The 13864-nt window shown below is 40.6% G+C and overlaps 1 protein-coding gene across 3 annotated transcripts in view; it reads right to left on the reverse strand.

The window, feature by feature from the left end:
* Positions 1-1936: 1936 nt before the first annotated feature.
* Positions 1937-13864, reverse strand: part of BBX (BBX high mobility group box domain containing) — a gene marked incomplete at its 5' end in the record, with an annotated part of 91924 nt that continues 79996 nt past the window's right edge. For all 3 annotated transcript variants that reach the window (XM_079704992.1, XM_079704994.1, XM_079704993.1), the window contains 3 exons: positions 1937-2060; positions 6259-6445; positions 8591-8788. In XM_079704992.1, coding sequence (XP_079561118.1) covers positions 1973-2060; positions 6259-6445; positions 8591-8788 — 473 coding nt within the window. In that variant the 3' untranslated portion in view covers positions 1937-1972. The remainder of the gene's footprint in view (positions 2061-6258; positions 6446-8590; positions 8789-13864) is intronic.

The raw sequence follows: 13864 nt of genomic DNA on the forward strand, positions 1-13864 counted from the left end.
CATTCACTTTGTGTTTCGAAATTTAGAAAATATTAATACAACAGCATCATAGTAAAAATCTCATGCTAAAATCTGGGGTTGCTCACCTGATTTATTTCTGTGTGAATGGGGCTAAGCTTCTGCCTCTGATTAACCTTGCTTACTAATTCCTTCTTCCTCCATGCCCACAAGGAATATGCATTTTTGAGGACACCATTCCAATGCCCTGATGCCCTCTTTACCTGCTTTGAAAAAAAAAAAAAGCCCAAATCTCTCTGTTCTTTTTCAATTCTGTTAGTGTGTTGTACATATTTTCCAGCACCGAAACTGAAGTAATATCTACAACCGTGAAAAGCTAAACCTAGTCAGTATTAATAGAGTCATTGTTTTGTATGGCTATTAGGTCAAATTACGATTAGAAAAAAAATCATCATTACAATTCAGTCAAGTATAAATAAGAAAGCTAGATAAAACCTTGTAAACTGTCACCATTTAGAGATCTAATTCAAAAGTTTCAAACTTGAACTAACACTATCAAAATTCCGCCAGTTTGAAAACCAGTAAAAATTATTGCTGGAATCCAATAATTAAAATTTGGTAGTTTGTGCTGTGATGCAAGAGTGGGGAAATACTTTGTGCTATGGAACAAATACCCTGTAAAATCTGTAGCCGCCGACTAATTTTGATTTATCACTTTGCATCTGTTGCTAAGAAACAAGATACTGTGAACGTCAGGTGGTGGAGTCAATATGTTGAATGTTCTAAGCCAGTTAATCCACTTGCACTGGCATATGTATGGTTGGTTTTATGTTCAAAAGCAACAAAACGTGAAAAGGAAACAGGAAACTTGCAGGTGGATCTATAACTGCGAGTCCCACTCTGGTCAGGCACACCTCCCTCATCAATACCTCCGTAACCACAAAAACTCAAAATGGCTCTAAAAACCTGCAGTGCCAATTAGGCTGTGCATAGCAATTGCTACCCGTCCAGTCTGTCTGGGATGGATGTAAAAGGTCTGTAGCTCAAAGACCACACAAAGTGAGTGTGTCTTCAATGTGTTCTGAATAATGAAGTAATACTAAGGTCACTTCTGAATAATATTTTTCTTTTTTTGTCTGTATGAACGATCCATTGGTCACTCAGACCCTTGTGTAAAAATAAAAGAATCCTCAAGGCATGAAAACATCTGTAATCTGCTGGACTCTTCCCCTGTCTGGGAAAATATTCGCCACAATTTGACCCAAGCAAATTCTTCTTGGTCACTCAAGGCTAAGAAAAAAATTCTGCTTGTAAGAACTGTAATTTTTCTTCTTCTCTCTCTTTCTCTTTTTGCCAGCAAACTACCACTCTGGTGGCAAATATAAAAGTGCAGAATATATGGACCACAAGGCCGAGCATACACCGCTAACAATGGTACATCTGCCTGCCCGTGCTGTTTGGGAGTCTCTGGAACAGGCTTTTTAATATTATTCTACAATATAAATGTAGGTATAACCTATTATATAAACCATCTTAGAACATAAATCTCCATGTACAAAAAAGACTAAGAATATCTAATAATAACTAGTGCAGTGTGTCAGTTTTTGTTTTTTTGTTTTTTGTTTTTGTTTTGAAAGAATAACTAGGTAATATACGAAACTAGTTTCACACTCTCTGGTTGGTAAAAGAGATGCTGGATGAGCTACAGTAAAGGCAGCCTCTTACCAAGTTACCACCTATTACCATCAAAAGCCTTCAATAGAAAGCAAAGCTCTAGGATCATCCCGTTTCTGCTCATTATCAGACAGATAACATCACCCTCAAAGACTCTGGGTTCTGAAAGAACAAACTGGCCCAGGGTGCCAACTTCTGCTTCAAGTGAATCTGGGCCGTGTAGGGCAACAAGCACTTGTTTGCAGTCTATATTTTCCACCACACGGACTCACTAGCATCTCTCAATAAAGACAAGGCTAGGGTAGTAGGTAAAGCACAATGTTTTACAATTAAAGGGCATTCACTGGTCAGCGCAAGAAATAAGTACAGGAGCCTGGGGCATTTCTTTTGGCTGTCCATCATGGGTGAGCGGAGTTGATCTCTGACCTCTGTAAAATAAGAGGAAGAAAAAGAGAGAAATCACTTTTTGAGAGTACATTATCAGAAACAGGAGAGAATGATGAATGACCAACAAAAGCTTTCCAATATATCTTGTTTAATAGTTACTACTGACTTACTACTTATACCGTTTAATTAAAACTGTTTTTATTCTTAAAGCTTCTTTATTTTTCTTTTTTAAGGATTTCTTATCTCAGTTCCTCTCATACAACTCAACAACATATTCTGCCCCCAAACAACCACCTCCATTATGTAGAGACAAAACCTGAAGCACCAACAGATTTGGGGAAATTCCCAGGAAGTGGGAAACTTTCAGTCAAGGGCTATGGTTCTAGGATGACAATTTTCCTCTGGATCTACTTATATTAAAAAATGACACATTCCTTTCCTTGACTTGCCCAAGGGGAAGAAGACTCTCCTATACTAACCGATAACCTTCAGGCTCATTTCTTGAGATATATAATAATAAGCTCAATTTCAAAACGTAAGGCCAATAAAAGGGATGGCCTCTGCAGAGAGAGGTGAACTGTGACTTAAAAAATGAATGAAAAGAAAACACTGAAACCCCCCTAACGAAAGAGAAGTCTCAAAGGCATATGGAGGGAGAATGCATAGGGAAGAAGGCAAGTACCAACTCTGAATTTTAGTGTGTGAGAAAATCCAATCAACTTGGGCCAAAATCAACACATATGGAGAAAGAACTCTAGACAAGACTTAAAAAAATTCATGGAAATTCTTATAATTTGGATTGGATCTATATCAAACAGATGTAGATCAAACAGTTATTTTTCATTCAGCTTGTTGTTTAATGAGTAGGAAGAAAAATACGATTTACTTCATGGTTATAAGAAAATTTCTTGGTACTTTCTATAGAGCTTCTCGTTCTAAAAAGATAGGACTGGGCACCTCCTTGACATTTCCTAATAGGTTTCCCAAGCCTCAACAATGCATACTCACTGCTCTGGCCTACGATGGCCTGTAGTGCACAGCACTGTGCTGAAAATATGGGATAGAGCAGCAGTGTTTTCACTGGTTTGACCGTTTCAATACAGTATCTTCTTCAGATTATGTGAAATAAAAGGAGCTATTTTAAAATTCAAATTGTATCTCTCCCTAACTATATCCAATTTTCTTTTTCTTGATGAACAAAAATGAAAATTAATACAGATGGATTACATTTGGGGATTTCAGAATCCAATGATCACTTAGCTTAAGATACTAGGAATTTAGAAAAACAAAACGTGTTATAATCAAGCCTCTGGATTAATCTGTTTATTTATGTGGGCATGCTGTAAGAACCAACTATTCAATATGTTCAACTCTTTGTTCAAGAAAGATGAAATTAAAATGCTATTTTTTACTTTTAAGATTGAATATGTAACAATATTACAAAAGCGAAAAAAATTTTTAACAAGTATTGGAAAAGGAAACATACAAAGAAAAATTAGTGAAAGATGAAAAGTACAATGCAAAAAAAAAAGGAGCAAACAAGAGGGAGAGAGAAATTGGGGTGAAAGCCCAGCTTATTCAGTGGAAAAGAAAAGGAGGTAGGAGCATGATATGGCTGCCGCGAAGTGATGGTTCCAGCTCCCAGGGGAAGGTCAGGTGAGATTCCCCATGAATCTCTATGACATGACAGATGCCTGCTTAAGTGGCACGCTGGAGCAAAGGCAAAGACAATGAAGTTCAAAGACTTGGATTCAGATCTTGACTCAAGTTTAGCTGTGTGCTCTTAGCAAGTTAATTAACCGCCTGTACCATCATTACAATGGAACTAAAAAGACGCACCTGGCAGAGCTGATTTTAAGAATAAATGTAATGAGCTTCCATCCTTATAAAACTCCTAGTAAATAAACAGGCTCTCAACAAAGGTTAATTCCAATTTCCTACTTCCTGCATTCTGTAAAACTGCTTTTCTATGTTGGGTTTCTGAACCCAATCTTAAGATTTCTTGTGGTAAGAATGCAGGTAATATATGTTTACCCCTAACTCTGTCGACCACCCTCTAAATTATGAACTAGGTGATGCCTAAGCAATAATTAATTGATGTGCAACCCAGGTACAATTACATTAAGCCTGCAGATGGAGGGATGGCTGGGAGCTCTGCTTTAACAGGTTAACCGCTGAAGTTACAACTAAGGTTTCTCCAAGGCTGTCTGTCTAGATAGTGAGAACACTAACCATTTGTTAGGTTGATAGTAAAATTCTAATAGGTAATATTTTTTCTTGCTAATGGGAGGTGTAAAAAAAAAAAAAGAACCTTTACTCACACCATTTTTTCTATGGCTGCTAGCTAACTTAGGCAGTCATTCTCAAGAACACCTCATTTATTCATTCACCCATTCATTTGTTCATTCGTCCACTGTGTAATAGGAACTAAGGAAGCTGTGTACATGAAGAATAAAACCAGTGCTTTGCTTTCAAAGCGTCCTGGAAGGAGACAGATGCATCAACAAGTAACTACTACCCAGTGTGGCAGCTGGTCTAAGAGAGGTGTGCACAGCGAGTGTGCAGGACTTCGGGAGGAAGACTGAGAGAAGAGGACAAAAGACAGACAGGCTGTTCACCCGAGAGGAGGACGCACAAAGGGAAGAAGCGGGCTTATCTGGACGGGAGTAAGCGATTCCACATGACCGCAGGACAGAGAGGAAGGTGGTGGTGACAGTGGAAAGGCTTGCTGCCGCTCTCTGCTGCTGCAACTGGAAGTCACGGGGGCGGAGGCGGCTGGTTAACAGAGCAGAGGTGTCACCAGTCGTGCTCAGAAGGGGACGCTGGCAGCAGCAAAGGTGACTGTGTGGTGGCCCTTCCTGAGCCCTGGATTATGACCCCCCTCTGAATTCTTACATGACCTCTTATTCCTACAATTTATGGGGGCGCTTAATAACACTCAGGCATGTTGTTAATTCCTTTTGCATGCGCTCTGAGTTTGTCCTCTGTGCTCGACTGTAAAACTTCACGAGTGGAGAAGTGTCTGTGCATTATCTCCCTCAGAGACCTGCACAGATTTTAACAATGTCTGTCACCGTTCACTTGCTATTAGGCACTTGCAGTGTACACATGAAAAGGAATTTGACTTCTTGGAAAAATCTAGAGGCTCTTTGTGAGGAAGCACTAGAACTGTAATATGACAGGTAAACAGCAAGAGGCAAACAAAGCTTCCACTGGGGTCTCCCAAACCTGGATGTGAAGGAGAATGGAGCCTGACAGATGGGTAGACACGTTGGGGTAGATTTCAAGCTCTGTTGGACCGAAGACTGAAAACCTAAGAAAGAACTCATCTGTGGGTAATCCACTTTGAATAAAAACAAGAAATACCTGAATTTACAAAAGGCTTTTTTATCTTCCCAAAGGATCCATTAAGTAGCAGAACACCCAATTATATACTTAGAACTTAATATACTTTCTGTGGGACTTCACTGAGTTCAAAAGGCTTTCATATCTGGTCTCATCTGAGCCTTACAACTTTGTGATTCTTTGGGGATATTGTTATGCTAAACAGAAGATGAGAAAACTGAGGCCCAGAGAAATAAATGACTTTTTAACAAACACAGAGAGCTGAAGAAAAATCCAGGCCTTCTGCCTTCCATGAGTCAGATGCTGAGATGCTCTTTTTCCTGAACCACACTGTTTTCTTCCGCTAGTACCACCAACGCCATCCTCAATGGGGGTGTTACCATGTGCCAGTACTGGGACACTAGATTTATTCTATATAACATCTCTATGAAATGAGAACCACTTACAGCCATAGTATAAAAGAAAAAACAGAGGATAGAGAAGTGAATGATCTTGCTCAAGGCCTTACAGTTTTCAGGTGACAGAGGTAGGACTCTAACTCAGGTCTGAGACCTGACACTAAAGCTTTAATGATTAGATAATATTGCTTCTCTGCTCTCTCAGGCTTTTTCAGAAATGAAGCTTAATCACAGAATAATACTACGTTCAAAGTAAAATACCTGGTGGGCAATACTCCCTTATATTTTCCCACACTGCTAAATAGTATATATACTTTTGTTAACACCTCATAAACAAAAGTCTCCCGAACCCCAATCATTGTGAAAAATATCACAAATCACATCAGAAAGGATGATTTGGGCTTCCATATCACTGTCTCCACCCATGTTCCGTGAAAGGGGGTGAAGTTGAACAGGATCCCCAGAACCCAGGGCAGCGAGGTTGCCCACTGCTAACCTATGCACATTTTCCATGGCGGCCACTTCGGCCAGCGCAGCGAGGCTGAAGAACGCAGACACGGCTGGCATCTCCGGGGTGCTGCTCCGCGTCTCCGTGGCCTCTCGGTTGTGTGAGCATTCGTCATTGCAGCCTGTCTCGGTCACCTTAGCAAGACTCCTCTGCAGTTGTTCCTTTGGTTTGTCATCTGTAACGAAAGGGAAATAAATTCATCACGAGAGGGATCGCTCTATCCTCCCCAGAGAAGGGACACAGAGAAGACTCAGTGTCAGTCAATGTGAAATGAGCTAATAGGCTTTACTATTCACTCCTGTCATCCACCGAATATTAAGACTTTTACAGAATCTCTTCTTCCATGGGAATAAAACTCTTTTATTAAGCTCAACTGCAACCACGGGAAGCACCATGCCCTGAAGCTGAGCGGAGGAGCTGTGTTTTATCCAAGAAAAAAGAATAGGTCAATCTTAGAGAAAGAGGGAAAAATGGACCGTGGCCAAAATAAAACCCAGGGGACTTCTGCAGAGGGGCCAGTGGATGCTGTAAAATGGCCCTTAAAAACTCAACTGACCAAACATTCCTGATGAAGCCACAGCATGCCCTACTATGCACCTTGGGCATTCAGTATGCTGTGTTACCAACACTTAGGGTGGCCTAAACTAATCCCAATGAGATTTATCAGTTCCAATGAGACCCTAAACTGTTATTTTTGTTCTGAAGACCTACTGAAAGGAAGCAAAGGGCCCTCTGGTATTTATGAAGAGGTGGCTGAAATGCTACGCCAATACATTTGTTGGAAATAAGTACACTTTATACAGCCATTAGAGAGGAAGAGGAGTAATCTTTACCATGGTTTTTATAATAAAACATTTTAACAACAGAAAGTAATTGATAAAGGCTGTAAATGTCATATATTAGAACATGAAGTGCTATGTGCTTTTCTACATAAAAGGGAATATTTTCTAAAATCTTTCACTCTTCCTACAAGCAAAAATGAGGCTATAACAATTTATACAACGTGAAAATCACAGAGCAGAATCCAGAGTGGAAAGGGAAGGAGAGAGGAGCCTGCTGGACTAAATATCATGAAAACTAGATTCTAGTCCTCATCCTACTTAGTGGTTCGATGTGTTATGAAACAAAATTCCACCTCTTTGAGTTTCACTTCGTATATGACAGTAAAATTGGGGGTCTTTAATATACTTTAAGGTTTAACAATCTACATACGTAAAACACAAGTGCACAACATTCACTAAATGACTTCTATCTCAGCATACAATAAGTCTACCAACTAGATTAACCTAAATCAGTTATTTATAAATATTCTCAAAAAGCATTCATTTAAACATTTTTTCTTGCTGTTTATAGAAGTCATTATGGACCCTTGACCTTTTTCTGGAAACTGGGTTAGGGTAAGGGGAGGGGAACACCTCCTTCAGGGCTGATAGAATGAGATGCTAGAGGCACTGAAAGGTAGAAAGGCAGCAGCTAAGCCCACTAATGCTTAGTTGGTGTACCACCCCTAGACATGAGGGGGGGATGCTCAGTGTCACTCGCTTAAGCCGGGCCCCTCAGGCAATTCCACAGAGGCCACCAGGAACAGTAAACAGACCACAGGCCAAGACTGAAATGGAGAAATTCACTGTAAGTTAATATTTGGTTAAGGATTAGCCCAGAGAATCAAGAAATCCAGAAGCATTCTCAGGCTCCCTTAGTGGTCTGAATCAACTGTATAGGAACTGCTGGAGGCTTTCTTTCTCAGCTTTCTTAATTCATTGGTTTAAACACCTGATGATCTGGCTTGTAATGACTTAAAAAGTGAGCCAGGGGAGCAGCTGGGTCCGTGAGCCATAGCCACTGAGCCTGTGCGTCCGGAGCCTGTGCTCAGCAACGGGAGAGGCCACAGCAGTGAGAGGCCTGCGTACCCCGCCCCCCCCCCCAAAAAAAAAGTGAGCCAGGGACAAAGACTCATCCAGTATTTTTAAAAGTCTCGGATCTTTGGGAATTTACTTAAGACTGTTTTTGTGCATGCTGAGAAAGAGAAGGTAGCTGACAGTCCTAAAAACTACCTTTCCTTCCTAGGAATTCCAGATATGCTCTTGGGAAAAGAGCTATGGTTTTAAAACATGGACTAAAACATGTATGCTTAGAACGCTGTAGGAAACCAGTTCTCAAGGAGATCCAGAGAGAGAAAATGTTACTGTGACCAGACTGACAGACAGACCCATTTTTCAGTGAGGACCCACAGTTGGATTATAGTCATTTTCTGGCCACTGTGGCCCTGATGGTCACCCGCTTGCTCTGGTCATCTCTGTCTAAGGCTTCCTTGTCTTACCCAAAGTACCTCCTGCTGGTGATACCCGGCCATCTGCTGTCCTGACAAGGTGTGTGATCTTGGTTTTCCTTGCTTTTCTCTTTTGACTGCCCACCAAGGGTTCTTGCGCTGTTGTTGGCTCTGGAGTGTTGGGAGTGGATGGGGCATTTTTAACCTTATAAGCAGGCTCCGTGGTGTTTTTGTCTTCTGAAAATATGGCTGAAAAAGACAAACCATATAACGTTACCCACAAAAATACAAGGCACCAACGTTGCTCTGGGAAGGAAACATTTCTAAATGTCTGACTTATCTGAACAAGAACTTACATTTAGAGTTTTCAGAGTATTGATGGAAAAAAGAAATACTGACTATAATTTGAAACAAATATTTCTTTAAATATGTGCTTTGATAAATTAAGTACAGAGGGATAGGATGCCCTCTCTATCTTTTAATAGAATACTTAACTAAGAGGCCATTGGAGTAACATTTTCTAAGTGTTTGGATCTTGCAGGTTGGTGGGGAGGACAGTGTATGCAAATCTGAATAAACTGTGTCCCAATAGACCACAATTTCTACATGTGGTCAGGGTCCCTATCTGAGATCCTTTTGACCAGCTAGTCTGGAGAGGATGATAAAAAAAAGTTTCTCTTCTTCTGAGGATACTGAGATTAAGTATGTGCTTCTTAAATTTAAGTTATCATTGGGACACTTGCTTTCAACCTCCAGGTTGGACTGATGAGAAAAGAAACTTTCTTTTATGCACACTGAGTACTCAGTAAGGACCTGGCAAACACTGGTGAAGCCAGCCCCTATGGAAACTCTCTCCCATCGGCTGAATTCTAGGACCAGGTGAATGTGCTTTAGGGAGATAATTTCATAAAGTACCATATGTCAGCAGGACACCCCGAAAGGTTAGTTCTATGTACTCTAATTTTAACTGTAACACCAGCAAATCATTTAATAGCACACACTTGTACCCTATTAGTCACTGTGTCAAGAGTAAGGAACATACTTGCCACCAAAGACTTTGCTTCCAGTTCAAACGGGCTGGGAATGCTGTGTCTCTTCTTACTCATTTCCTTAGGAGTTCATCTCTCCCCCTCCCCCCTTAATTTAAATTAAGACAAGAATATGCAGATGTGAGTACAACAAGCATTTAGGAGTATATATTTGTAGTCATTTCCTCATTGGGACTGTTTTTATTCCAGTGACCTAAGGGCTTTGGGGCAGGAGAAAGAGGCATCTTTCCATTTTTTAACTATCCAATCTCTTAAGACAGGCATAGAAATTGTTTTTGATAAAGAAAAGGGGGAGTGTGGTTCAGGAAATCACACTGTCATGTTTGTTTGACATGACAAACTCTGTGCAAACTGAACCTGGAGGATACCAGGTGGTGCTCATAAGAAGGTGGATACGAAGGTAGACACTGGAAATAAGACAATATATGTAAAGTAGGAAGACAAAAAAAGCTAAAATAAAAGGAACAGAGTAAGAACAATTCAGGGTGTGAAAAAATGCACTTATTGGTATAAACACTTACATAGGTTTCATTTAAAAATTTTAATATAGCTCCCTAATGGGTTTAGGTACATCCTTGAGAAAGGAGGCTATAAATTAGTAACATCTTTGCCCTCAAGCACTTGATTCCAGGCTTCCTATTCCAAAACAAGTGGGAAATAATTTCAATTACATCAAGAGAAAGGATGTAAAGCAGAAATCATACCATGATTTGTGGCGTGGCCTTACCATATTATTGCATAATAGATGGCTGTGTGTGGACAGGCTTAAGATAACAGTTACTTAAAAAAAACCCAAAAACTATTTGGCAATGCTCCCAAACACCTTTTTTCAAGCAAGAAATCAAAAATTAGGAAAAAGGCTCCTTTCAAGTTGTAGGTCTATACCCAGGTGAAACAGTCTTAATTATTTATACTTTGATAGTTAACATAGGCCAGTGGTAGTACATATGCATTAAAAAAAAATTTTTTTACACTTAAACTTCAATAAAAGCTACCAGCAAAGTGAAAAGATAATTTGGTTAGAAACACTCCAAAGGAGTTTCATGACTCTGCATTAGCCCTGAAGTTCAAAGCCTCCTATACAAAGAGGCCAAAGTCTAAGTTTACAGCAACCTCTACTGGATATTCACAAGCTTCAAAATTCTAGTTTCTTATCCAGGCCTATCAGTTGTCCCTTCTGATTACAGGGGGAAACTTGTGATCTCTCCAGTATGATCACTGAATCACAGATGAATCTTCCAGAAAAAGCAAGAACCTCTTCCCAGAAAAATCCAGAACTTGTGGAGATAAGGGTACAGCAGGATTCCAAATGTATTACATTCAAATTACTGCTTATGGAAAGAAAAACCAAGGAGGTCAAAGAAAAGGCATGGACACCAGAAAAGGGCTAAGAGGGCTGGGAAAGATGACCAGGTTTCTACAAGACCAGGGGTAATGGAAATAACATAGTCAGAGAGAGACCTAGGTTCTACTCTTGACTTTTTAATTTACTAACTGTGGGACCAGGGGTCTCAGTTTCTTCATGTACAGAAGGAAGCTGGACGAGATTAGCTCTAAAGGAGCCATCCAGCCCTAAAATTCTTTTCATTTTGCCACACAGCCTAGAATCAGTGTCCTGGCCAGTGTTTTCTACAGCCAGCTTCAGAGTCTCAAGGCTGTGGAAGAGTATTCCCTTCACTAGGACTGTTAGGTTTTTGTTTTTGGTGAGCCATCAGATGTTTTAATTTCTTTTCAGGGGTTACTCATTTTCCTATGTGTTCCAGATGAATTGATAAAAACACAATACGAAGCCAAGGGGATGGATGCAAAGGGACTGCAAATGGAAGGTGAATCAGGCCTTAAGGCAGACTGAGACTAGGGGAAGCTCAGAAACCAGCAGACAAGGAGCCACGGGGTCAAAGGCAGGGCGGCCAATAGATACAAGTGATCCTCGAGTCCCAGAGGTCTGGAGGCTGGGAGGTACTGAGTGAATCAGGCTGCAGACCAAGTGAAAGAGGCAAAAAAGGAGAATGCACTGGAAGTTCTCATAAATCACTGGAAAGGAGGCAATGCAACCCTTCTATATGTTGTCTTCTCTAAACCTACTGTCAGATCAAGAAGTAACCACAGGGCCTATAGATCATCCACATTTGAGAAACGCACGTAATGTGGTCTTGCTGGAGTTAAGAAGAGAAGGTTAGAGTGAGTCTACCCCATGCTTTGACCCATGGGTGACCCCTAGAACATCCTGTCTTTCTGGCGGCCTAGACGGATGACAGTCTTCAGGGTCAGTGCTCAGGGAGAACCCTCTCCTAGGAGAGAAGAATTGGGGAAGGCAGGTAAGGCTAAGTCAAAGAAGTACAGTTGACCCTTGAACAACACAAGTTTGAACTGTGTGGCTCCACTTATAAGTGGATCTTTTTAAAGAAATACATACCATGGTACTACACAATCCACAATTGGTTAAATCTGCAGATGCAGACCTCTGATATGGAGGGCCTGGAGGGCCAGCTGTAAAGTTAGACATGAATTTTTGACCAAGGGGGTGAAGGGGGAGGGTGTACCCTTAACCCTCACTTTGTTCAAGGGTCAACTATAATTGTCTGGGACAGAACAGCAGATCTGAGTCCAGCAACATTAGCAAAGAGAAACTTCTTTTATCATCCTCTCCAGACTAGCTTGTCAAAAGGATCTCAGATAGGGACCCTAACCATATGTAGAAATTGTGGTCTATTGGGACACAATTTATTCAGATTTGCATCCACTGTCCTCCCCATCAACCTGCAAGATCCAAACGAAGGCTTAGTGGTGCAAAAAATTAATAAACAGAAACCTCAATTAAATAGAGTCAGGAGACCAGAAGGGGGAGCTCTCATGCCCTGTGATGACAGCAGAGCCCAACAGAAAAACAAAGACTCCTCTCTTCTTTCCCGGCAAGGACTCAGCCAATGAAAAGCCATGGACTTGATTTACCACAGCCTTACCTACTTCTTTCCTGCCTATAAAATTCTCCTTCCCTTGACGTGTGAGGACTTGCATACCATGGTTGTACACCTCAAATTTATATTCTCTGCTGATCCAACATAAACCCATCTTTGCTGGAGAAATAACTGGCAGTCTATTAGTTTCAGGCCAACAGGGGTGAGGGACAGGAAATGAAAAAAACTCAGAGAAAGAGCCCAAAGCTGTATACCAAGACAGCAAGGCAGCTCCTTTTTTGCCCTCCCTGCCAAACTAATGGAAATGTGAGAAAAGAAAGGTTTTGTCCTCTAAAAACAAATCAGTCATTTCTCTTTGGGCTTGTAATTGAACACACAAACCTACCCAAGCACCACCAAACAAGTCCACAGGGCTTCCACAATCATCACAACATACTTGGAGCATATCATGTGAGGGTGATCATGTGAGCTGATTCCCGGAGCAACATTAGGAATGTGGCAATCAGAGACTATCTTGTTTTCCAAACTCTGCTCCCAAAATGTAGAGTAAGTTTTTTGGGAAAGCAACACTGTGCTTGTACTATACTCCAGGAGGCCGCTAAAGTGCTCCAGAGTCATGAATTCACATGCCAACTACAGGAGTCAAACTTGCACTGAAATTATTATAGCCAAGTCTGGAATCTCATTGCCATGGGTTAGTCTCCCATGAGCTGAAAATGCAGTTAACTGCTGAATGGAACACAGGAATCAAATGAATGAGCCTTACCCTAGATCCTGGGGACCTTGCTGAAATTATAAAGCAACTATTTTGAACTCAGGAAAAGAGATCAAGTTAGCCTGAGTGTGTGGATCATATTTCAAAATCTAACTAGAAAACCAGATTTTTCTCCCCTGTAATTAGATTTATGTATTGCAAAGAAACTAATCTTTTAGAGATACCTAGTTTGAGGGTTAGGTTTTTTTTTTTTTCTTGTAAGACAGCATTTATAATTTCAACAAATGAGGGCTATCCAGAAACACCTGAAAAATCAAAACTGCAGTGGCCAGTGTACTTTAGTGTTGGTTTCTTCCCTTCCTGCTTACATTGGTCAGGCTTCAATTCCTTATCATGTATTTGGGGCTGATAAGGTCTCCTTAAATTGACTGGAGCTGCTGTTACGATTAGTTTTCACAAAAAGTATATGTGAAAGCCCTCTGGAAACATAAAGCAATATAGTAATCATCACCATCATTATTACTACAATTAGAAACCTCTACCTTAAGCATGAACATATGACACCATAAGTTGGTGGAAAGATAAACACAGTGGCAGAGGGAGGTCATTTTGGTTTATCTGAAAACTTTAACTCTAGCCTATA

This window comes from Hyperoodon ampullatus (assembly GCF_949752795.1).
Source record: "Hyperoodon ampullatus genome assembly, chromosome: 5".
NCBI classification, from domain to species: Eukaryota; Metazoa; Chordata; class Mammalia; order Artiodactyla; family Ziphiidae; genus Hyperoodon; species Hyperoodon ampullatus.